The sequence below is a fragment of the Mycteria americana genome, chromosome 9 (assembly GCF_035582795.1).
Source record: "Mycteria americana isolate JAX WOST 10 ecotype Jacksonville Zoo and Gardens chromosome 9, USCA_MyAme_1.0, whole genome shotgun sequence".
In the NCBI taxonomy this organism is placed as follows: domain Eukaryota; kingdom Metazoa; phylum Chordata; class Aves; order Ciconiiformes; family Ciconiidae; genus Mycteria; species Mycteria americana.
This window is the reverse complement of record NC_134373.1, coordinates 32,570,854-32,595,946: the sequence shown is the minus strand read 5'-3', so window position 1 is coordinate 32,595,946 and position 25,093 is coordinate 32,570,854. Positions and strand designations below refer to the sequence as shown.

The following is a 25,093-nucleotide window of genomic DNA, read 5'->3' as shown; positions in this document are numbered from 1 at the left end:
TTTTCAGGAACTGTGTGTTGTTAGATATGTCTTTGCATTGTTATCTAGGAAAAAAAGTCATAGAAAAACTATAGTTCAAAAAGCTAGCGCAGAACTGCAAGGACGTTGCAAATAAGTTGTAAAAATGCAGATGAGTTTGCACTTTTCAATGGAAAATATAATCTCTTTAACAGAAATATCACTTCTGAGAAAGGAAAATCACGTGCTTCTCTGAACTAATTTACCTGGTCAACAAGAAGAAAAAGCTACGCAAGGACACACACATCTCCAGCACCGATCCATGCTGCGTTCTCTCATGCAGAACACAGGACGCCCGCACTCTGTGGGGCCACGACTTCTGTAGGGGCCCTAAACACCCCAATGCAGTAGGAAGAGTCCTAAGAGGCTCTGCTGTAAGAGTAAGATCGGCATGAGAGCACATGTGTGCTTGGAAAAACAGCATCCTGGATCACCACAGGACAAATAATTGCTCTGGGCAGAATTTAGATCAGGAATCAAGGAGGTGCCTCATATGGCAGGAGTCCCTGCAGGTGGACAAACCAGAAACCAAACTGATGAGATACATGCATGTACCCCCAAGGCACAGGTTTTCCAGCTGGCCCTGCTTGCAGAACAGAGACGTCACTTGTAGATCCAGCTCCCAGCTGACAACATACCCCCTGTCCATTTTATTTTGAAACTGTCCATTCAGTTGATGCCATGATAGGTACAAGCTCACCTTCTAGCACAAAGCATCTCTCTACATGACCAGAGTCACACAGAAGCAGATAAAAGTAGCAATGTTGTTACTATATATACATTTAAAAAAAATATATATTTTTTTTAATTCCTAAGTCCTGCCTAAAGAGTTTTCTACAGCACTGCAGACTGTACAAGTCAAAGTCTGTTGCATAAACTCCATCTCTACAGATAGAGATGCCGGTGTTACCCTGTGTTGCAGTTTGTCAGCATTGAAACTCCCATAGTTTTCAATGGATGCTGTATAACTGAAGTGCTACATCGTGCAACTCTCCATTGGAGCCAGGTCACGTCTGATTTGCCCAGGGGTACAAATGGAGAGGCAAACAAGAGATGCCATCTTCATTTTGAGCCCTCATGCAGCCAGGGTTACATATGGAGTACAAAAACTGTCCTGCCTAATCTCCACCCAAATCTGTGTGCCTGATGTTTCCCTTTGGCTTCACGCCGTGAAGGTGAGGAAGGTCCATGGGAATTCGGTGTCACCTTGGCTGATCCATGCCTCTGCCACATAGCATGAGAATGGGGGTGTAATGTAACAAGGATTCAACTGACAAGGAAATAAGCTCTTTTTTATTTTCAGACCTATATACATATATATGTATTAAAAAATTCCTCATTTTAAGCACATTCTCCCTTTGTTGAAATTATTTCACACACCATAACAATGCCAAAACCATTATATCATGCGTGATGTGTCCAACAGAAAAGCAAGCCAGCCTATAGAATGGCAAACCAATGCAGTAACTAAAGCTGGAGGGAAATATTTTTCCAACACAGGAAGCTTTTCAAGGTTTTGAAAAATTTCCCGTCATATCAAGATGTAACCAAGGCTTTCAAGAGCTTCCAGATATTCACTGAAGCAGAGACCTGAACTTGAATTGCATCCCAGAAGAACATGCTACCCACTACTCAGTCAGGCTCCCTCTCCTCTTCCATTCCAAATTATTTAAATATTTCTACAAAGTGGAAAAGCACTAGGAAATGAGATCAGGAGACATCCAAGCTCACAGTTATAATCCTCTCCCAGGATATGAAACACCTGGGAAGGGCCATGAGCTTCCCATAGCCCAGCAGCCCCGATAGCTCTGATGCTGGCCATTCACCTCAGCTTGGTAAACCAAAAACTGTGTTTCTGGCCAGGGACCCCTTTCCCACCTACAGTTCCACCAAAGTGAGCCATAAAAAAAAAAAAAAATCTAAATTCTGGTAGGCTGAAAAAGTTAAATCAGAAAATTCTTGACCCTTTTACTAACAGTAACACAAGGATTTCAGCTACAGAAAAGGAAACAGGGTCCAGAACATTCCTGTCCTGTCTTTGCTTCAGGATAAAAATTGTCCCTCAACAGTTCATCTCAACTGTCCTTAGGGGAGCCGAATAAATGAGGCTGTAGCACAGAGCCAGAAGTTACCAGGACAGACTGGAGAAAATGGGTTAATTCGTGTTGGAGGAGGAAGGTTACACGATCACACAGTTGGAGTTTTCTCGATGATGGAAGGATAAATAAGTGCCTGGACCAATTCCTTCTAGTCCTACGGCACAGAACAAGAAGGAGACGTGGGGCAAATCTCAAGAAATGTGAGGTTTAGAAACAAATGTTTCTAATTTGTGATAAAAGTACTGCTCTATGCTTTGAGCAATAGGGTGAAATTATTATTACAAGTGCATCGTACAAATTAAAATCCTTCACTTGTTTCCAAATTATTCATGAGCAATCCCTAATTTTTATGAATGCCTGCATAATTTACAATTTTATGAAGAGCTTGTATGAATAAACGTCAGGTTTCTTCCAGAACAAACCACGGTATGTTTAATTCACCGTAAGACTTGCAGAGTTCAGTAACTGTGGTTTACTCTCTTAAATACTAATACTACGTAGCTTTTCCATTGCACTTTATAACCACAAATCTCAGCTCTTCTAGGCACACTAAATGAGATATTACCACTATCGAACTTTAGACACCTAACATGCCTATATTAGGACCCTCATCTCCTCTAACGGAGCCTCCAGACAGGTAGCAACAGCCACTAAAAGAGAAGAAAATCTTTTGGCATTGGCTGTACAGGGAGTTTATACCTTTCCTCTTCTTTATTATTATCTCCTTTTTTACTGAGGGAAATAGTGAGGTACAGAGAGGGGAAGAAATTCAGCCCAGACCCCACAGCAAGTCAGTTGAAGAACCAGGAGTAGAAATTAGGTTTTCTGACTCTTAGTCCACTGTGTGAGAGCTTCATAGTGCTTAGGCTAAAAGTCAGCAGCTGAAAACATTACAGAAACTCTGTCTCTGCTTGTTAGTAATCCACCCAAGGAGGCTAATCTTGCCCCAAGTCAGCCATGATCTCAACACCAATTTTACATGCACCGTCTCTCCAGAGAACTACCCAGCATATTGTTTTGAAAGAAAATAAAAAATGGAAAGGAAGTAAAGAATCTCAATCGCTCTAATCAATATGTCCCATCTCCTGTCTCGCGCTGGGCTCACAGACATGGGATACAATAATCAAACATATCATTAGGTTTGCTAATTACAGTTATTAAATGCTAAAACAAACAGCTGATAATGTCTAATTGTTTTTCAAGGTGGGTTTTCATGGGCTTTGCTCTGATTTAGAGGCAAACAGATGGTCTAGTTATTAGTGCTCTGGAAAAAGCAGTCCGAAAAACACATGTTCTTCAGGGCACAAAGTACACTGAGAACAAATATTTAGCCATATACGTCTTGCATTCCTCCTACAAAATCCTTTGTTGATGTCCTTGCCTGTCAGTGGCTTGCTTGCCAGTTCTTCCCATCTCCCTTTCTTCTAGCCTATACAGAAACCATTGCTAAACTCAGCGTTTTTTTCCAGAAGTAGGATTACATCATTTTTCCTCCACAAATCGTACAGGGGATATTGCAGTCACAGCACAAGGCATCGTGATGCATACCACTTTAAAAGAAAACATTAAAGAAACCTCAAAAAACCTGCGTGGAAGCAGGCAGCACAGTCAGTGACCTTCTGATGACCACTTTTCTGGTCAAGCCTGCAACCAAGAGGAAAGGGACTCCAGCCACAAGATCCCTGTCCTGGCAGCAGCCTGAACCAACATCTTAATCCTCTCAGTGGTGGGCCCAAATGTTTCTGCCTATGGTGGCTCCGACTGCCCACAGGTAAGAAAAGATGCTGGCCAACCCAGAGTGTTATTAATGTGAACTCTGTGTACGGGCCTTCCCAGTTTCAAGTCCTGAGGCACATCCATCCCTGATAATACACAAAAAGCTGAAATTTCAGCTTTGTGTAATCCTGTTTAGGACAGGAAATTATCAGTTTCCTTTAATGCAGACTTCTTGTATACAACAGATAATGATTTTATCGAGCTCTGTTTTCAAGCTGCATCCCTCCAGTTCTATCAGCCATTCTACCATGATACTTACCTGCTTGCATTTATCTATATTTAAGGGATTCAAGCCCTCTGCTTCCTTTCGCACTCTTTTTATAAGCATGAATTCACAAGGATTATGCATAGATACAGACAAATGTCCACACACATAAAGGCTCCCGAGTACCTTATCTGAGGTACACATCAGCAATGGAGACAGGAGCAGTACACAGTGTCTCTGGCCTCCGTTCAGATGTCTACTGCAGTTCAAATGAATACGCTGCTTCATCTGACCCCTGCAGATCATAAGCTGATCAATCTTGATGTTGCAGACTCTGCTGAGACCGTAAGTAAGTTTCCAGAGGAGCTGAAATACTCCTCGAAAGGTATTTCAGTCCAAAATATGGTGAAAAAATGAATGATGATGAAGAGAACTAGGAGACAGAACGAGCTCAGCTGATGTCAGGCGCCTTGATAAAATGACAAACAATATGCTCTGGATTTCTAAATCTAATTGACAGACTTCCTAGGAAAGCAAAATATCAAGGAATTGGTATCCAGAGTCTTAAAATAATATTCCTTTCCCTGCCGTAGCTGAGCTCTGTGAGAGTCTGCTTGCTACCAGACCTCCTGTGAACAGGAGGTCTGGTAGCAAGCAGACCTCTACTAAAACTCCTCCAGCTTCAAGAGGGACTAATTTGTTGTAAGGGTCATACATAGGATTATCTGTATGACCACCCTCAAATGCAGTTGGTTCTAAAGTAGGTGATTCTAGTGATGGAAACTTTCCATCTAGTGATGGAAACATTCCAACAGTGACGGAAATTTAACCTCCCACAACAAGCTCGCCTGCAAATTAACACAGCTGCAATGCAGTCACCAGGGCCTGATCCTCCAGTGGGTTGCTCTTTGCAGCATCCCATGTCCCCGAGTCAGTTGCCTGACTCAAATCTTAACAGCCAACATTTGCAACGTTACATTTGGGGTTAATGACTCCAAAAACAAGGCTGCACGTTCCCACCAGAAGGTCCTTTGGCAGAGGAGATCAGAGGCTGTAGATGGGATGCTCAGCGCAGCCCCTGGAGGATCCCATTTCCCAGCAGGTAGATTTGTTCCACAGTCACCCAGAGTCACTGCATGGATTTGAAGAGACCGCCTGTTGTGGCTTGTAATACACCTTCGCTGCTTTATGCAAGTATTTTGGGGGTACTTCTTTAATTTTAAATGTTTACTTGCCAACAAGCCACTGGGAACATTGTCTCATTTCCCACAGAGAAAGTTATTGCCCCAGCAAAGCAAAACTAAGGACAAGTGAGGGTCATTAAAACAAAGGAAGAGCTGCTTTGTGTGGACGGCAAAACTTCCAGAGAGAGTCCAGAGGAGCCCGTTTCTTCCTCTGGAAGAAGCTGGTTTGCTGTGAAGCATCAAGGGAGCACCAGTACCTTCCTCTTCAGCGCTGACCCTTAGTCACACCTATGCACACCTCGCTGCCTTTCGCCCCAGCTGCAGTTTTTTTGATCTCGCCTCCTCTATCGCAGATGTATGGGAATAGCTATATATATTTAAAAAACAATAGAGAAACTGAACAAAATAAACCCCAAATCTTCTAAAACAAAACACCCCACTGCACGCCCTCTTGCCCTTGGAGAAGGGAAGGGAACAAAACAGCATGTGGCGATGCCAGTCACGCTGCTGATGGTGGCACTGACGGGCACTCCAAACTCACGCCGCTGGGCATAACGTTAGAAGCTGTACAGAATAAGGAGAAACAAAGAGAGGCCGTATTCACCCTGATCACGCACTGTTTGTCTTCCTCATTTGAGATAAGCACAGAGAAACAGCAATGGCAAAGTTTCTGATGTTCATCAGCAAAGTGAAATATGTGACAAACTGATTTAATATAACTGGCTGCTCAGGTTTGCCACAGCCCCAGCAGGTAAGTCCTCGACAGCTACAGCCAAGCAGAGGATCCTGCAAATTAATGAAAGTTCAGGGGAGAGTTCAAGCTATTGGACTTACATAAGCGCTATTAAGAAGTCTTCTTCCCCTCTGGTTTTAAGAAGAAATTCAGCCTAGAGCTGGAAAACACTGGCAGGTGAAAATGTTTCTGAAATTGCACATTCCAGCAAAGTATTTCCATTTCAAATAGCCTATATTTTCCCACAAAAAAAGTATTAAAAAACCCAACCATTGTTAATACAGAGAGGATGTCCAGTTGTGAATTTCAGTGCTTCTTGTCAGTTAAAATTGATTCCTTAGGAAAAAAAACATAAGCCTATGAACCAAAGCGCTCTCACAGAAATAAGGAAGTTTTCAGAGGTGACGAGTCTCATTAGGGGGACAGAAGAGCACACGTTACTGCAAAATGACCAAAATGGTTGGCTGTTATTGTATTAATTACCTCAGGTGCTACAGTCACCTCCCTGGGTCCTTATATTGATTTATAAGCTCCCAGCCTTGATTTCTATGTAAGGACAACTCTCGACTGCCTGCGTAAATGAAGACGAGACCTTTGCTGAGATAGATATGGAGCTCACTGTGTCTTTACCGACAAGAAAACCCTGTGAGCTGGAACAGGATGGGATGTATACAGACCTTCTTGTTTCACAGGCTCAGTTCCTTCCTCTCATTGTTATTTTGAAAGTCCCTATCATTAACTGAGAAGCTATACCTATGGGACAGGACGCAGGGACCCATCGACCAGGAGGTGGCCAGAGTCCAGCGCGTTTGGATGACACCAAATCAATGACTTGTGATCCCACAAGTTCTTGCAAGTCTTTTTGGATAGAAATTTCGATTGGGTTGATTTTTTGCCCAGTTTTGTAAGGCACTTGAACCTTTCTGCCTCTCCACAAGGCAGCACAGGTTGCATCACTACTCTCACCCGTGCTAATTAAGGAAGTGCATAAAGGAGAAATCTCCCTGCTCTAAGGAGACATTGGTGGATCTTGGCAAGCTGTTGGTGTCCGAGCGCCAGGACAGTAAGTGCTGCCAGTGACTAGACATTCTCCACAAAAATTGTTTAATTTAGTCCATGGCTACGGTTAAAACGTGTGGAAAGAAATACAGCAACTGATTCTGCACACTACATTTACAACCTGTAAATTAAATCAGAAATCTCAGGAAACATTTTGATTTCTGCTTTAACCTTAGAGTCCCAATGAGGATATCTAAACAGCCCCTATAGGTACAGGCTCTTCTCTATCCTCAAAAATGACCTAACACTCTTGAAAAACAAAAGGAAAGAAACTAACAACAACAAAAAACCCCAGCAGGCTCAGACCTCATCAAAAGAGCTGGAAACTTTACAGTCTAAACTTCCTCGTTTTCTTCTTCAAAGAAAAATCTGCCTCAATGCAGCAGCAAATTCTAGATGAAAGCATGATGGCCCAAAACCACTAGCAAAATTCAATAGTCAAACAAAGCTATGCTTTTATAATAGCCTATTTCCTTTTTTGGAATTTCCGTTGATTTCAAACTACATCAGGGAATGGTATGAAATGGAAGATATTTTTCTGTAACAAAATATAGAAGAATTGTTGATGTTTCATTTGAAATTTCCATTCCAGAGGAAGAGGAGAATGGAAACTTTTAATTTAAATCAAAACTTTTGTGCAAATACAAAATGTTTGCATCATTCAGAAATTAAATATTTTGGTTAGTTCTAGTCCCAATCCAATACAAATTCCGGTGTCCACAAATCAGCGTTTGAGACCCCCTGAAACCTGGATCTGAACTCTTCCAGTGCCCAGAGGGCCCTGGGATCTCATTTCAACCCTTTCTCTGAAGAGTGAAGTGCATCCATCGCAGAAAAAGAAAAAACATGCCCCTCCACGTGTGGTCCCGTGTACCTCTGGCACTAAGTGACCTGTGGTGTCTTCAGACAAGTTTTTGGGAAGGTCAGTGTCTTCCCTTCTGAGCCTTCCTCTTTGATTCGTCCTGCTGGCCTAAATTTAGTGAAACCTAATTGCAAAGTTGTCCTTTTATCTAAGCTGTTTACACTGCAATTTCTCCTCTGAAAGATCTTTCGGGAAAGCTCTCTCTGTTTTTCCTTCAGGCTCTCAGCCAGGCTCAGACGTCGCTGTGACCCACCTCACGAGGCTGCTCCCGAGACACGTGGGGTTGGGACAGTGGGCTTTTGAAGGATGGAGATGGCCGAACTGTCACCACATCCACTTCTCCCTGCCCCGTGCCTTTTGTTGCCCAAAGTCCACAGGAAAACCTCCCGCTGTGCTGAACACGCGTTGGGAGCTCTGCTTGTCACAGCTGCAGCAGCTCACCAGCTTCTTACACCCCTCTGCCTTTTGCTGTTGACTCCTCCGTGCTCAGCCACCCTCTCAGAAACCTGGCCAGCCTCCTCCTTTGTACTCCTGCCTCGGCAGATGAGCAGACGGTAGCTGGCTGGCAGGCAGGAGCCCACGCGCTGCCGCTCTCCTGAGCCCTCCGGGGAAGGGGAATTGCGGGGAAGGACCCTGAGAAACTCTTCTGGGTGGGACGTGGGGAAAGGGCAAATGCTTTCAGCAAGACCCATGGCATTAGTCAACTAACAAGCTTTTCGTAGCCTAAGTGTATGCAAAGCTCCATGCATGGGAATGGAACATAGTAACACGCTCCCCTCCTTCTCCTGAGACCCTCATACAATTCCTCCCATATTGCACTGATCAATAGAAAATCTCCTATAAATATAATCAAGCAGCTGAACAACATCCCAAGTTAAACCACTCTTCTAAAACAGCATCTGTGTTTCCTAGGAAAGACTATAAGCTTCCAAAATATTTCACCACCTCTCACTGAAAAAAAACACCTAAAATAATCTACAACCTGTTTTATTTCCTCTCCTCTGCGCTCATCTCCTTCTCAGACTACAAAAATCAGACCCTGGCCTGTAGCTTGCTCCCTAATGGTTCTGAAAGCCATTCTATTGCTGGAAGCAACACAGTGAACCACCCAGGCAAAGCCAAGATTTTATTAGGGTTTAGGCAACAAGCAAGTGGCCAAAGCCTCCCCCCGCCAACCCCCTGCTTAATCTGCTTCCACGAGGTCAGCGATGGAAGCAATCAGACGGCGATGGCCGGGATGTACCGCACCCCTGACTGCTCAGGCCACCTCTCTGCTTATGAGTGCTGGACTGGGATTTTCAGGTGCTGTTTAGACACACGCACACATGAACTGTGCTCGGGTTCAGCCTAGCTCATACATGAGAATGCTGGAAGAAATCGAGAACCAGCTCCCGGAAAAAATCCCAACGTTATCCGCCCCTCAACTCTCCCGCGGCAGAGGGATGCGGATGCAGAGCCCTGCGCCTGCTGCTCGCTGCCGGCTGAGCCAGCCGAGGGGAAGTGCCAGGCACAGAGCCCCAGACGGCATTTAGGCTGGATGAATCCATGCCCAGCTAGTTAGAGCTGTATTTCAACTCTGAAATTAAGTGCTCTTCTGAAAGCTTGAGTGCTCCTCTGAGATTCCACGGCTGTGCCGGCAGGTCCTGTGGTGCCCGCTCTGGAGCAGGCGGCAGGCAGTGCCGCTTCCCTGCCTGTTCTGCCCTGCTGCTCTTCGTGGTCCAGGTGCGGAGCATCCACAACACTGACACACAGAGCACGGTACAGGCCCTGCCTGAAGGAGCTTGTTTGTTCTCGGCAGCTTTCCTGTCGAATCATGGACTAAAAAACAAGCTGGTGAGCCACAGCAGATGAGAAAAGAAATAAACTATCTAACTGAGATGTTCAGCTGAGATTATTTGTGTGTGCTGATAAAGTCTGCTAGTGTAAGGAGAACCCCCTTGACAACTTTACTGTACTGTTATCGTTAAAATTAACTGTAGTATATAACTCTGAAGAAGACTCAGTAAAACTCTCCTTTTCCTCAAGGAAGCCTGATTACAAACGCAATGTGCTCCCAGAGTCTGTGCTAACTACAGAACACTTTTTTTTTATCTTGCAAAGTCCAGCTATTTGATTTTTCTATTTTGGCAAACATTTTCTCTTCTGTGCTCAAAGCATACTCTAGGAAGTTATTCCATTTTAATTAAAAAGAACTTAGCCATCAGTTGAAGTGCTCAAATCCTTTTCTTAATCTGCTTTATTACCACAACCCAGGGGAAGACTGGGCAGTACTTAAACTCTGAGCTGGAGGGTGATGCTGGGGCTATCGCAGTAAGACACTAGCAGCTCAGAGCATTCTGTCTGCAAAGGCCCCTGACAGTTGTTGCCCGTAGTTGTTGCGTTTGGAGACCATGGAAAGGAGGCGTAAATCCTAGGACTGCTATCTAGCTAGCTGTGTCAGGAACAGGCACATTTTGAGCAGATACAGGTCTGGAGGCTGGTGAGTCTACGAGGAGCGAGCTGTCCGTTGCCTGCAGCAGATCACGGTGCGAAACCCCGGGGGGATCCCGTTGGCGCTGCTTGTTTAACACCCCCCCACAAGGCAAGCCTGGCCCAGGACGGCATCTAACGAGCTGATGATTTGATGTGAGACCTTCTGGCTCAGAGGTGAACACAGGCACCGTCAGTGGAAGGGGCTATATAAACGATCCAGACAGGTTGTCATTATTAAACATTCCATGAATTACCAAATGATCCTGCAGTCATTTCCATGCAAAGCAATAGCAGGAGCCAAGAACTAAATTCCAGTACAGTCCCTGCATAAATTCTTCCCTTTCACTTCCCCAGAGCGCCCGGTTCAGCTTTGTGTCGCAAACAAGTCTGCAGGTATGCTGTGTTTTTATGACTGTGTTCCCCTCTTCGGAACAGTGAAAGGCAACAACCACATAAAACATTTCAGGACATTCAGAATGAGACCCCAGTGCGAGGTAAAGTAGTCCTCCATGCAAGTACCGTTGGGATAGTCTTGGGTTTTCACACCAGGCTTTTGGTGTCTCACGAACTTCCCTCAAAGTCCTGGATTTTCATGTCGTTGGTCAGAAAGTTTAGGGTTTATAGAGCCACAAATCATTTGCCCAAGTCACTGCTGGACTCGTGATCCCTGGACCATTTACTGTTGCTACATGGGAAGACATCTCACACCAACCATTAGTCAAGGCGAAAGCTTTTCCTGCCTGACCGGGCATCTCCATGGCTCGGCAGGGTGACGAGCCCCATCCTCACGAGCCCTGCTCCAGCAGCCGAGGAGGAAGAGCCCGGGCACCTAACGGCCTCGCTGCTGCTCCCCTCCCGTCTGCAGTCAGCGTTACTGCAGAGACAAAGGAAGGAAAAAGCAAAGACTGCAAACAAGGGGCCAGCTGCTTTTGATGCAGGTTTTCTCATTGCAACAGGGAGGATCACCAAAAGCAGCTGGAATGGTTTGCAGTCATCAGAAACACTGGCACTGGAAATAGCCCATTTTTATGCTTGCCAATTTGAGTGACTTCATGCAAGATTATGATCACTTCAGACTTTCTCTTCCCCCTCTTCCTGACAAGTTGTAATTCACCCCAGAAACAATATCATTCAAGCCATTCTCAAAGCCTTTTCCATATTGTCTAGTCCTCATCCACCCCCAGGTCCTCAAGATTTGTCTCCTGAATGAAGGCTGTAAATCTTTGTACAGGATGGCAGGAGATCTTTGAGCGCCTGAGTTATTATGTAAATGCAGCATCAGTGGTACTTTTAACTGCAAGTTGATTGGGATTGAAAATGAAACACCAGTGATTTACAGGTCTGAGTGCTTCCTACAAACAGGAATTAATGCTACTCACTGACCTTGAACCCAAAGCAGGATCCCTGAACCATTCTGAATGCTGAGACAGCACAGGTCTGGGCTGGAGCTGGGAAGCTGCATTTCATCCCACCTGTGCTGCCCCCTTACCTGTTTCTCAGAATATGAAGAAAATCCCCATGGGCCAGTTTCCAACACTGTGAGTACTACTGGATAGCCCTGTTCCACATACAGCCCCTTTCTTAGCAGAAGACCTCATTTAAGTACTCTCAAGTCCAAACATGAAACTGGTCCCTTGTGACTCTGCAGCGCCTTAAGGACCAGGATGCGGCAGGCAGTGCTCGTGCTGGGCTGGAGGGATCCAGAAAAGATGTACTCACCTGACACAAAGGCCACTTTCTCCTTTAGTATAGGAAGGACATCAGCAGCTTTTAAACCATCATTTCGAAAAGAACCTGCAAAACAGAGGAAAACAAGAAAGCCACATTAGAAGAGAGCATGTCCTTGCTCCCAGCTTCACAGACACTCCACGTTTCTCAAAATCAGGCTGGACAAAGTCTATAAATCACATAAAAGCACCAAGAGACAGACCCTAATAGCTGATACACGAACAGCATTAGCATCAATAGAGATATGTTTGTAAAAAGAAAATACAGAGAATCAACTCATCACTTTATCCTTTTCAGAAGTTCTGAAAGGTTAACAGATCTCCCACCAACGAACCAGACTTATTGCTGCTGCCTTTTCCACAGAGCACTCTACTGAGCCTGGGAGATGCCCAGCTTGCACACTGAGCCAGGAGCCTTCTCCCTCCACTGTTTTGAGCACAGTCCAGACAAAATTGCAGGGAACATTACAGTACGTACACATCCATTTATCATCAGCCTCTGAGACCGATTTGCACAGGGGCTGGCTTAAAAAAGGCTTTTCCCCTTCCTCCCTTTCTGCTCTACGCAGCACGGCTGGAGATGGAACAGCTCAAGGTGGGGACCGCACTCAGAAGGAGGACACACTCCTTATGAGCCAGCCAAAGGTTTCCCTGGGTAAGGAGTGGTTTGAAGCCACAGCGCGTCCTCATGTAATTCATGCTGTTTGATTACATGTTAAATATACCTGCATAGGCGCTTTGCCTTCCCTGCAGGGCCAAATTATTTCATGTCTCCTGAAAGTTCACCAAACAAATCCCAGATTTTACTCTCCTGGAAGCCTTAGGAAAAGAATTGCCAATGGTTTCAGCCACAAGCAGCATCTTTCTGCTTTGCAAAAGACCAGCGTAACAGATCACCCCACGGCAGGCCAGACACTGCTACTCCATCAGCGCTGTTACAAAACAAAAGGTGGGTTTGAAGGACATCTTTGCAGTTGCTCTGAAAAATAACTCATCCTTCACTGGGTAGAATACCCATCACGACAAGTGATCTTCAATATGGCCTTAAATCTATTCCAGCTCGTCAAAGAGCACAACACATTTGAAACTCTCTATTTTTACTTTCTGCCTTTCACAGGCAGGCAGCAACCACCATTCTTCTGAGATGGTACCAGGGCAAGAGAGCCTTCTCACTAAGCAGCTTTCTTGACTGGCTAGAAACAGGGCAACATTGCTTCAGCCATCACACCTTCCTTGCTGAACACAGCAGATGACACCTGACCATCTGGGTCTGAAAGTGGGCATGGGGATAAAAGCCCCTCCTATATATTGTCATCTATTTCTTGCATCATGCAGCCTGCAAAGGTACAGTGGTTCGATCCATGGAGACATATGGAACAGACAGGATGAAGACCATAACAGCCATTTTTCCCTGCAGCTGAGCCTGCATACCTACAAGGACAGTTATTATCATTATGGTTGAGTTACTGTTAATGGCAAATGAGGTAGCATTTGCTATTCACAGTCAGCTTGTGCAACAATACTGTCTTGTACATGCAATTAGGTTCCTCACCAATGACCGATGGCTACAACTACCTCTCTATGTCCCCACATGCTCTCAGGTGTCACCTCCGCGACACTCAGCTCCAGAAGATGAGCAAGCTCACCAGCTGAGCCTACACTCATGAAAATCAGCACACAAAGGAGTGAGGTAATTCAATGCAAGGCCAAGACCAGTGCAACTGCAATTTGAACAGGACTGGAGCACTGTCCTGAGAGATCCCTAAAGAGCACTTTGTGTTAGTAAAGTGTTTTGGGACCAGGGAAACTAGTCCTGGTTGCTGAACTCTTTCTGCGTTCAAGTAAGCAGGACTTTGCGCAGACTGTGTCAAATATACGAGACTTTGCTATTAACTTATCCTCTTAACAAGAATAACCTCTCATATCCCAGGCTGTGGCTAGCTCTCACATCAAAGGCAGGAACCGTTCAGCCACAGGCAATGTTTGGAATTTAAGCAGCTTTGTATATAAGCATCTCATCCAACCGTGAAGCAAATGAGAACAGCCAACATGCTAGACGCATCACAATGGCTCGAAGACGCTGAAGCGGAGTACTGGGCCAAATTCCTCCAGCTGCAAGATCAGCAGTGTCAGTGCAAGTTGAGTTTTGGCCAATATTTGTTAAATTTGTCAGGGAAATAACAAAGTCAATTCTTAGGCACTTAACTGTGCACTAGACATTATACAACTGAAGTCTTAGTGAACATCACCAAAAAAATGTCAGTGGGTGCAGTATTCGTATATGTAAAACACACAATAAGGACTTCTTAGCAAGAGCCCACTATACTGAGGGCTGAAGGACAATTTCAAACACTCTCCCACAAGGAAGGACTGCATCTCACAGAGGTAATACACATGGAGACCAGGAGAAAAATGTATGACTTTTAAAGATGATCACCTCCTGAGCTGCAGCAGGGCAGGCCTGCAGGCACGGGGCTCGCTGCTAACAGCCCCGACGTACTGACTGTGCGCAGGAAAGGCAACAAAAGACACGAATGGGCACAGTGCTGCCAGCAGGTGTTTTCACCTTTCTCTGTATGTCCCAGGACAAGTCAGTCACGCTCCAAAATGATGAAGGAATTGGAAAACTGTGAGCCCGTCCTACAGCCAGGGAATCGACAAAAACTCCCAAGAGCTGCAAAACTTCCCTCGGGATGAGGGAGGAAACTCCTGCAGGTAGATCAGTGCCTAACACAATGACCCCGCACTGGGTGATGTACGTGCTCACCCAAGTGGCAGCTCATGACCTGCACATGAGCCCATGGCCACTGCTTTCAGAGGTCACTCCAGCTCCTGACAAAATACTCGTGTTAGCAGCTTTTACATCTCAGAGCATGCTGTCAAGTTTTCCAGCAAGGGCTGGGGGAAGGCATGCATAAATGGGAAAACCAATGGCTGTAATAAGGGCTCCAAAAGCAACAGCAAATCTGTCTCCAGGAGGGCCCAGCACAGCAATGATGCATTCCCCAGTTCATAAGTTATTATAAGCATACCCCTAATAATGCTCATTTTCATCCTACCCCCCAGCTGTTTCTAATACATTAGTTTTGTTTGTTTGCATGCTGGATCTGAAGCCATGTATAGCACCATCTAATTTTTGCCGCAGAGCCCCGGCCTTACAACCATCTAGCCAGTTCATTCCTAGACGATGACAAAGGCTGTACTTTGTATCCTGCCCTACACCCCTCTCCTACCCCTGTAAGACCCGAGCCCTTCTGCAGCAGAAGGACAGAGAAGGACAGACGGATGAAGGAAGGGCAGGCTGAACACAGAGCCATCCTGCCCACTGTCCATGCACTGGGTTGCTGGTTCACCGTCATCATAAGCATGGGACTACACAACAGTGCCCCTCTTGCCCTTCTACCTGCAAGCCTCACCATGGTCTGCAAAGAAGCTTGAGCATTGCAATTGCCTCTTTACCAAAAGAGAGGTGCAGAGAGCACGGCGTCATGTCCCAGTCACCCTGCAGCCCCTCACCCCTTTATCACGTCCTGGCTTAGTGTGCTATCCACATAGCGGGGACACTATGACTATCCACAAACTTTTATTGCTCCAGTGACACAAGAAGAAAACACACCATGCCTGCAGGAGCAGCTGACAGAATAACATATCCTTGTAAACTTGGAAACACTGAAAAATTTAAAAACTGGATCCTCAGCATGGCTGAGTCATGTTTCAGGGCAGAGCAGCATCACACAGGCACAGCCCATCTCCTAGCAGGGATTCCCTGCACAGCAGAAGCAGCTCACAGTTTTAGGTGAGATGCTGTAATGAGAAGCCAGCTGGGTGAGACGGGAATCTTAAGGCATGCTTCCACATTAAGTGCAGCAAACTTAAAACTGAGAAAATTCCTTGTTCCCCACACAAATGCCTCAGTTGGCCTGGGGAGCTTGCTGCCGCAGGACGCAGAGGTCAGCAGCTCAAGGGGCTTCCCGAACGGGTTAGAGATCTGCAAACAACAAACATCTCCAGGGAACTGTAAAGATTAATAAAATAAGCAAGAGTTTTGGAAAGACTATAAGCCTACAGACTTTGGAGTGAAAGCCAAACTCTAACTCTTGGAGTGAAATATAAATTATCCCTGGAGAGAGCCCTGCGGGCTTCAGGATTTCTTTCTCTAAGCAGAGTGCAAGGCCTCTGTTGGAGACGCCGTCTTGGGCTAGATGGACCCATGGTCTGCTCCAGAGTGGCTTTTCCTAGAAAAGCTTCAGTTCTAATCTGAAAAATGCAGCTCTTGGCTTCAAATAAAGATCAGCTGCTGGAAATATGGAAATACTTTCTATACTTAAAAAAAGTATGCGTAGGCAAGAAGAAGGCCTCCTGTCAGAGCACTGCATGGGGCTTAATCACTTGGCTCCTCATGCCTTCAGCAGGAGTTGTTCATCCCAAGTCCCATGCAATGTTTCAGGAAAGGCAGCCCACATTCTCATAGTTCTCAGAACAGATTTGACTATTTAAAAACTTTGGCATGAAGTTTCTTTAACCAAACAAAACTAACTCCTTGGGCTAAACCCATCCCTCGAGGAACTCTACTGGAGTCCAGGAGGCAACAGTAGGATTAATCTGGTCCATATTGTTCCTTTCTTCTTCCCTCAGTAAAGGCCTCGCCTGTATTTCTCCCCCTCCCACCCTGGTTTTTGGAGCAGTTATGTCCTAGGTTTATCATAGCCTATTTGCCTTCCTACCTCTTTTTTCCCCCCTCAAAGCCTCAGTGGATTTTATTTTTGTTTGCAGTATGGTAGCATCTTGGCTTTCTACAACATACGAACAGAAGGGACATCTGTGAGCAGAGAGAGGCAGAACAAAGGAGACTTTATTATTCCCATTGTAGCATTTGCAAACTGAGACACAGAGAGATTGACTTGTCCTGTGTCAGACAGAAAGTTTGTGCAGAGCTGAACCCGCATTTCCCCAATGCTTCCCCAATGCTTTTCTCACACAACCATCCCTTTGTTTTCTGGCAGAATATAATCCTCCTTTTTCTTCTCTTTACACTTCTTGCTTCCTCCTCCTGCCCTTCTCTCTCCATTATTCCTCTTTTTTGCACTTCTGCCTCAAATATTTACTTTTTGTGTGTGCTAAACCCTCTTTAACCCCTTCCTTCCTTTCCTGCACGCTATTGTCTGTCCCTGCAGGGCTGTGAGCCTTCCTAGTTTGATTTCTCTGATTTTCTACAAGCCATGGAGAGGGGCTTAGCCTAGGGCTGCCGGGGCCTTTGCTGGTGGGATTTTGCTGGCTGAGGCTCATTGGTTCAGAGGCAGAGAGGCCACAGCATGGCACAAGCATTTGGTTGAATAGAAGCAACATGTGCTGCGGACTAGTATTTTAGCACCATCTGGCAGAGATAAATGGGGCTGGACACTCTGCATCTGCCGATGGCTCCTCTGCGGATGACAGCCTGATCCCTGATGCAAAGAAAGAGCATTTTAGTGCCCTGAGCCTCCCAGGAGCCCGAGAGGCTCTCCTGCTGCCCTTCCCCACTGCAGGCAGCAGAAGAGCAGGTTTTGACTTCACGAAGGAAGGAAGGAAGGCAGGATTGAATTGAATTGAATCTAAAGGCAGCACCAGCCAGAAAGAATACAAAATTAATCTGTAAATATCATTACCAACTATTATTGAAGATTAACCCAGAGCTATATACTTCACTAACAAAGGTTATTATTCTCCTTAATAACCAATAAAAAGTAATACCTGCCCTCACGGGAAACATTTATTGCAGGTCAGAGTGTGGCAGGCACAGGGTGAAAGGCAGGTTGAACTAACACTATAGCCCCGGGGCAAGGATGGCGGCTGTGAACCCCTGGTTCACTTCCTCAAGCAAGAACTTCTCACCTGGCGTTGCTGACATGTCCACCCTTCCTAAACGAGTGAGTGCAGCAAACAGACCGTCTGCGTTCAACAAACCTCGAGCAGTAAGCGTGGCCGCAGCATGCAGCGCTCACCAGAGACCAGCAAAAGCTAACACGGACATTGCAGATATTTTCCGTGGAAATGCAGCTGGCATTGGCTGTGTTTCTTACCCCATGCGGAGCACGGGCTAGAGCTTGCTTTCAGCTCTGCAATGGAAATGTAAATAATCCCTGGGACCTTCATAGACTTGTGATGGCTTTCCTGCTATATAACTGAAGACCCACACAGCATTTAAGCTTGTAGTTGAAGTCTACTTCTTTCTGCACATATAAGTGTATATAAACACAGGATTATAGACATAAAGGTATGCAAAGTGCCTAACAGGTACCTGATACAGAATCCAACCATAAATCTGCTATAATCTGGTCTCTGGTACTGCTGTTAGTCTTATACAGAGTCGGTGTTTTTATGCCACCAGATCTAGTGTGCAGACTGACACACAGACCCACGCCATAGCCTCAAAAGTTGCAAGAACCATGGACACCAAATAGATGGTCTGCGCCGAAGACTAATCCCGCTGCACCACATGCCAAGCACTTTATTCCAGCTGAGACAAAAGTTATACTCATTACATTGCTACCTTTATTCTAAAATTAAAAGATGAATGTTGTTTTTATATGTAATACTTAGGCTCAGTCCAAGACTAATATTATTTTCTCTGTGTTTCCTTATTCTGTCCTTCCTTTTATTAATTATACACCACTACTGCTCGCTGGAACATCCTTCTGGTCACAGCCATTGGGTGGCAATACTATAGGCCACCTCCGCTTCCAAGTTTTGCCAGTGCTTGTGAGAGGTCCAGCAGCTTTTCTGCCCCCTCTACACAGACAGGTCGGTCCCTCTGATTTCCCACTGCTTGAATCCCTGCAGAGGGAGAGCCACTGCCAGCACAGCCCCCTTCCCTCCCCTGCCTGTAACACCGAGAGAGGGAGGGCTGGGGTTTGGGGGAGCTTGCTAATTGCTGAGATTGTTATTCCTTCCACGAGGTACTTGGCAGCATCGAGCCTCCCAGCACAGCCTTTGAATGTCCACACATTTAAACAGTAGCCTCAGCTTGAAAGCACGCCAAAGAATAGGCTAGGCTTCAAGAAAGATACGGCCGCTTGCAGCAAGCATGCAAATTCATTAGCCTCTGTGCACATGTGGCCTCTAATAAGCTGTGTTCAGCATCTGAAGCCTAAACCATCGCACCCTGTGCATCCCACCTAAGCCAACAGCCAGGCTTTGCCTTTTCATATGTGGCATAAAACCATTCAAAGCATCAGAAGGATACCGAATTAATGCCCAATCTGCGGTGAAGGCTCTGCTTCATCTCCATCCATGGGGGATTTTATTCGTTTCATTTTAAACATGCACTAATAGAGATGCTAGGAGAATGCAATGACTGTGAGTCAATCTTTTACGCATTTCCTTTTTATTTTCATCAGGACTTTGGAATCAGGCTGAGATCTTTCCGTTCCTACCCTTAGAAAAATAATTAGACATTATAGGTAGCCCCGTGGATAGCACATCTGACTACTAGTCAAAAGACTTGGCTCTATTTGTGGTTCTGCTCCTAAATTGCTTTGTGATCCTGAACAAGCTGCTTTAACTGCGCTAGATCTTGGTTTTCCTCTCTACAGAACGGGAATAATGACTGCCCACATTAGTAAAGCACAGTCAGGTCCACAGAGCTCAAAAGCACCTTACAAACATGAATTAATTTTGTCTCAAAAAACCTTTCTGAGGCAGGGAACTGTTGCAGTGTATTTTTATAGATAGGCAAAAATGAGGCACCGACAGTAGGAAAGACTTGCTCTGGTGATCACAGACAGGACTTTTTGGGCAGGAAAGGGAGACGTTAAGAGAATTGGAAAAATTAGGTCATCTGACACAAAATCCTGTGTTTTATTTCTTAAGTGTGCAAGGGATAGATGTGCTGCCCCAGAGGGAAATGAGCGTATTCGGCACCTTGAGCTTTTAGTCATTAAGTGTCTTGCTGTACATTGCACTACACGTCAGTGACCACCCAGATGCAACAGTCTTTTATGGTGTTAATAAAGAGCTATTGGCCATTTGTAATCTGAAGTCACATTTCAAGCGCGGCCATGGTTTCTACCCAAGCCTAGTATGCATGAATATTTTCTTTTCATTTCACTCCTCTCTCAGTTACAGTTGTATTCCTTACGGAAACATTCCTCAGAATTTTATAATCCTGTAAAAAGTTTAGACCTGCTGATGGATTCCTGTAGGAAGGATGCAAGGCCTCTGTGAAGTTGTAGAGGTTGGGTACCCGGGGTCTCATCCTCTATTAAATTCTGGAGATTAGAATAATTTCCTTTAACTGGCATTGGTTTAGTCGAAAGGCTTTTTCCAAAAAGCTGCAGCAGGGCATCTGCCAGCACCTGTCACGTATCGGTGATGTGCTTAGGGTTTCCCATCCGTCTCTCAGAAAGCCTCCCTCTCGGATCCTGGAGGTCCCCAGCCGCCAGTAACTTCTCCAGGACAAAAAAATAAAATAAAATATCTAATTATGTACAACATTCAGGAGGCACTTTGCTGAAACGCCAGCTTTACAAAGGAACCATATGCCAGTGCCTCAAGTGTGCTTTGCAAACATCTGCCTCTCAGGGGGATTTCATGCCAGACAGTAAGAAAGCAACTTTAATTAGAGGCCAAATTGAGATCCTTGTCCCAAGGCCTGTGACTTCCCTAAAAAAGAAAAAAAAATCCCAAACAAACAAAGCAATTGCATTTGCCCCCGTGTTTAAAAACAATCTGTACATTTTCTCTTTTAATGCAGAGTTCTCTTTTTAATTTTTCTGACAGGATTCAACACGCCCCGTCCGAACAGACGCACAGGCTGATAAAGTTGCCATTGCCTTCAGAAAGATCCCTGCCCAGGACGGAAGGCTGGGCCTAGTGCGAGTGTCGGAGTGAGTTTTAAATTAGTCATTTTTGATTGTGGTTCATCCAACGTTCACAAACTAACACCTCACTATTAATTAGGCTTACATTTCCCTCTGTCTCACCTCGCCTCAAATCCCATCTGATCAGATATATTTCCTCCTTTGCTCATCCCCTTCGGTCCCTCTTTCTTTCTGCTAGGGCTTATGATTTCAGCTTGCAGTTATTGTGTCATGCTGTGAAGCCGATTTAAAAAAAAAAAAAAACAAAATGAAACCCCAAACCTGCAACTCGAAGGGGAGTTTTCCCTTCCCATGCACGAATTCCCCAGTTAGGGATAAAGCAAGATCCATGCCCTAAGCGCTTGAAAAGGGACAGGCAAGCAGAACCGATCCCTGCGGAGGGGTAGTGGGAGAGCAGCCAAAGCCCCGCCGGGGTCGCAGGGGCTGTCCTCCCCGGCGTGGGCACAGTTCACCCAGACGAGGCGGTCGCAGGTCTCTGGGTGACGCGCCTCCGGACAAAACCAGCAAAACCAAGGCAGCAAGAACGGCAGAAGAAAGCACGCCAGCTGACGTCAGGTGCAGCACATCCCCGCGGGGCACAGGGAAGGCTCAGGGGCTACGCTGGGATGCTGGGCTGCTCCGACAGCAGCTTCCCGCAGCCCTTACCTGGAGAGCAGGACCTCCCTTCACACCCCACTCCTCTGTCCTTTTTTCAGTTTCCCAGGGCCTACTCCTCCGCAACCCAACGGAAAAACAACCCCAGCCCACCAACAGGGACTGCGCATAACCCACTTGCAGCTGACTCCAGGTTGCCCAGACCTCTCCAACCAAGCACCGAACTGTAAAGCGGTGGCGGCAGCAGCTCCTCCGAGGGTCTCGCAAGGAAACGCGCTGGGTGTAACAGTGATCGGTTTAACTTCCCCGACAACATCCTAAATCTAAACAAAACCAGGGCAAACATTGTCCATACAGCAGCGGGAGGGGGAAGGCAAGACACTCACAGGACTAAATAATTTATCTGCCTCCCTTACGGATGCTGACATTTTTGACACACATTAAACATTAATGAAAATCATTTTATGGATGGCTGAGTCATGCCAGTCAATGCATAATCTCCTGCCTCTCCACCTGGCCCTTTCACCCTCATCTGGCTCCTATCGTGGAGCGCAGCCACTTGTGACCCTGCCCCCGAAAGGAGCCAAGCTCCCCCAGATGCCAAAGAGCAGAGGAGAAGCGCGGAGGGGGCTGAACAGACCCTAACAGACACACGGACGAGAACCGAGCCCACCGAGTCCTAACCCCGCTGCTGTTAAATTCGCAAACCTGCTGTTTTGTTAATTAGCTAACATGAGGTGCTGTGAATCATTTTGGAAAGCAAATTACCTCCCTGATTTCTAAAAGCTTCCTAGCCACATTTTTTTTTTAAAACTTACTATTTTTTCCTTCTCTCAATGCATAAATGCCAATTAAATTACTGCCTGCCTCTGTTTAATCTAATGTTAGCCTACTCATATTTTCAGATGCTCCCTAATGCCAGTACGGCCCCTTATGCCCAAATCTCTTTAGCATGCTAGTATAAATGTTTATAGCCCTAAGACTTACTGCTGTAAGAAGCTTGACATTTTTGTGGTAAAATCCTGCAATGTTATTGTACTGTTGAATAGAAAAGGATCACCAATAGGTTGAAAATGCAGCTTTCCTTTAGTTTGTTCCAGCTAAAGACACATATAAAGGGATGACTGGGATTAAAACCTCACTAGCTGTCTGGATCTCTTCCTGGACAAGCAGTCCTTAAATTTGCTGAAATGGTACTCACCACAAGGTAGAGTTACACAAAGCCACTGGGCAGCCTTCAAAGACAGAGGATACGCATTTAATCTCATCTCACATATCCCATTAGACTGTGAGACTGGACGCCAGAGTTACCAGAAATAGGTTCTTCATCCCAAACATACTTTTCTGCATGGAAAGGGCTAAAATATATCTAACAAGATTATCGCCTGAACTCAGTAAATTGGCTTCTTTTCACTAAGGGGGAGCTCAGAGCTGCACAAATAACTGGCTACAGGTTAATGAGATCTGACTGATCTCCAGAGGGTGCAAGCTGCTGCTCTATAGATCCCCGACAGCTGGAGTCAAATGGCCACCCAACTCATCCCTAAAACACAGGGCAATAGTTTGGGGCCCCTCTTCCCAGCCCACTGCCAGGTTGCAAATGCAAAAGCCACAGACCTGACATTGTCTCCTTATTTTTTTTCAACAGAGGTGACAGAAGTGCAATATAATGGCAATGATATTTTAATTTCACAGATTGCATTATAAAATCCTTTCCCCATGCACATCTTCCCTTCTTCTGAAGGGATTTTACCGGTTGGTGGTTTCCCTGATTTCAGTTTCACTGAACAGCACACTCTGCAAAAAACAGGAATTCCAGGCAGGAAGAAACTGTCACATGCAAAGTGGTGGCAATAGTCCACAAAGTTCATCAGAAAGGTCTCCTAAAGATAGCGAAATTATACATTGATCACAGACAACCTATTGCAGCCTGTGGTTTCTTACCAGGATCTTGCTAGAGGCAGCCGCCGAGCCTCATTTGAGTACAATACTGGGGAGCAGACCCCAATCTAAACCCAGCTAAGTCAACAAAAGGACATTTATGACCTTCAGTAAATTAGAGATGAGTGGAAAACACAGCTCCTCCTTTCCCCCCCATCTCCTACTACACTTGAGATCTCACACCAGTTTTAATAACCCATTTTTATATTTTTCCCCATCCAGGGATACATCCTGCATACACATCTCATTCGAGGCACAAACACGCACCCACACGCACCTTCTATTTTGGCTCTAGATTTGCTGATAAGAGGACAGACCTTGTCCATGTTCTAGCCTACGACTCAGCTTGGGGTTTCCATGACCTTTTCCTGCAAACTCCAGCTCTGCTGCTGGAATGACTTGTCCATTATGCTAGTTGTTCAATAACTCTTAGGCACTACCACGCTAATAAGTCTTTGAATAAATGACAAGTCACAGTCAGAAGTCAATGAAACATTAGGAGCGATGACAAAACAAAAATGGCAAGCTAACTGCACAAAAGAAAAGAAAGAAATGCACTGATACTGTTCTGCCTGCTTCCAAAGCAAAGGCAGAATGAAAGACGAGTTGGAGAGAACAGATTCATCACGCTTTGGCTTCATTATTATAATAATTAATTTATATTAGCAGATGCACATTAAGAAGATGTGTTTCCACCCCTCTGCCACCACCAGCTGGTGCAACATGCGTGTGTCAGTCATGGGAAATAGTAGTTGTGCTGATGCCCCTCACCATCCATCTTACTGCATCCTGCCCTGCCTGCAGCTTTGTTATGGGGTCCAGTCAGCATCACTGGTACAGGGCTGCAGAAACACAGTGTGGAGACAGTTTCTACCCAAAAGTGCCTAAAATGGCTGGAGCCAGCTATGGCTGGAGCCAACCAAACACGTAATGGCATTTCCCATATTTCATGGCAGCTGACTGATGGCAGAGCACAGGTGTCATGGCCAGGGATTCGAGGCAGGACATTTATAATAACCTTTTATAAACCTGACATTTATAAACCTGCACTGGAAAAGTAGCTAGGACCTTCCAGCCAGAACTCTTGTTCTTGAGTAACACATCATGGAAACGCTCATGAGTCCACAGATCTCTGTTCTATACCTCATCCGGTGGATCCCACCGCAGGATTTGGCCCAGTGCCCACCAGCAGGGTTCAGGGATGTTACATGGGACTGAGAGGGCCAGAAAAATATCCTCTTGGTAATGCCTGCTTAAATTTTGTGATCTGATGAAAACGCAGCCTGTGAAAATACATCTATGCTCTCTAACACTTTCCTGGGAAGCCCTATCAAATGGTGCAATATCCATTTATAGCAAGGTGTATATTAACTCCAGAAAGCTGAGATACATGACACTGACTACTAATGAAAGCTGCAGGATAAAGCAATAATGACATGCTTGTGAATAAAAAATGCATATTGAAATATTATGGAAAGAAAGTTACCATGCAGGAGAGGTACAAAATTCAATTTTCCGAGCGGTATACTGGCTTAAATGATATAGACAAACAACCTTTTCACATG

The 25,093-nt window shown here is 45.4% G+C and overlaps 1 protein-coding gene across 6 annotated transcripts in view; it reads right to left on the bottom strand.

The window, feature by feature from the left end:
- KALRN (kalirin RhoGEF kinase) overlaps nt 1–25,093 on the bottom strand; it is a 534,707-nt gene that overhangs the window by 351,838 nt on the left and 157,776 nt on the right. For all 6 annotated transcript variants that reach the window (XR_012777086.1, XR_012777087.1, XM_075511732.1 and 3 more), the window contains exon 3: nt 12,128–12,202. Coding sequence is in view for 4 of the 6 variants with exons in the window: in XM_075511732.1 (XP_075367847.1) it covers nt 12,128–12,202 (75 nt within the window). In the remaining 2 variants the exon portion in view is untranslated. The remainder of the gene's footprint in view (nt 1–12,127; nt 12,203–25,093) is intronic.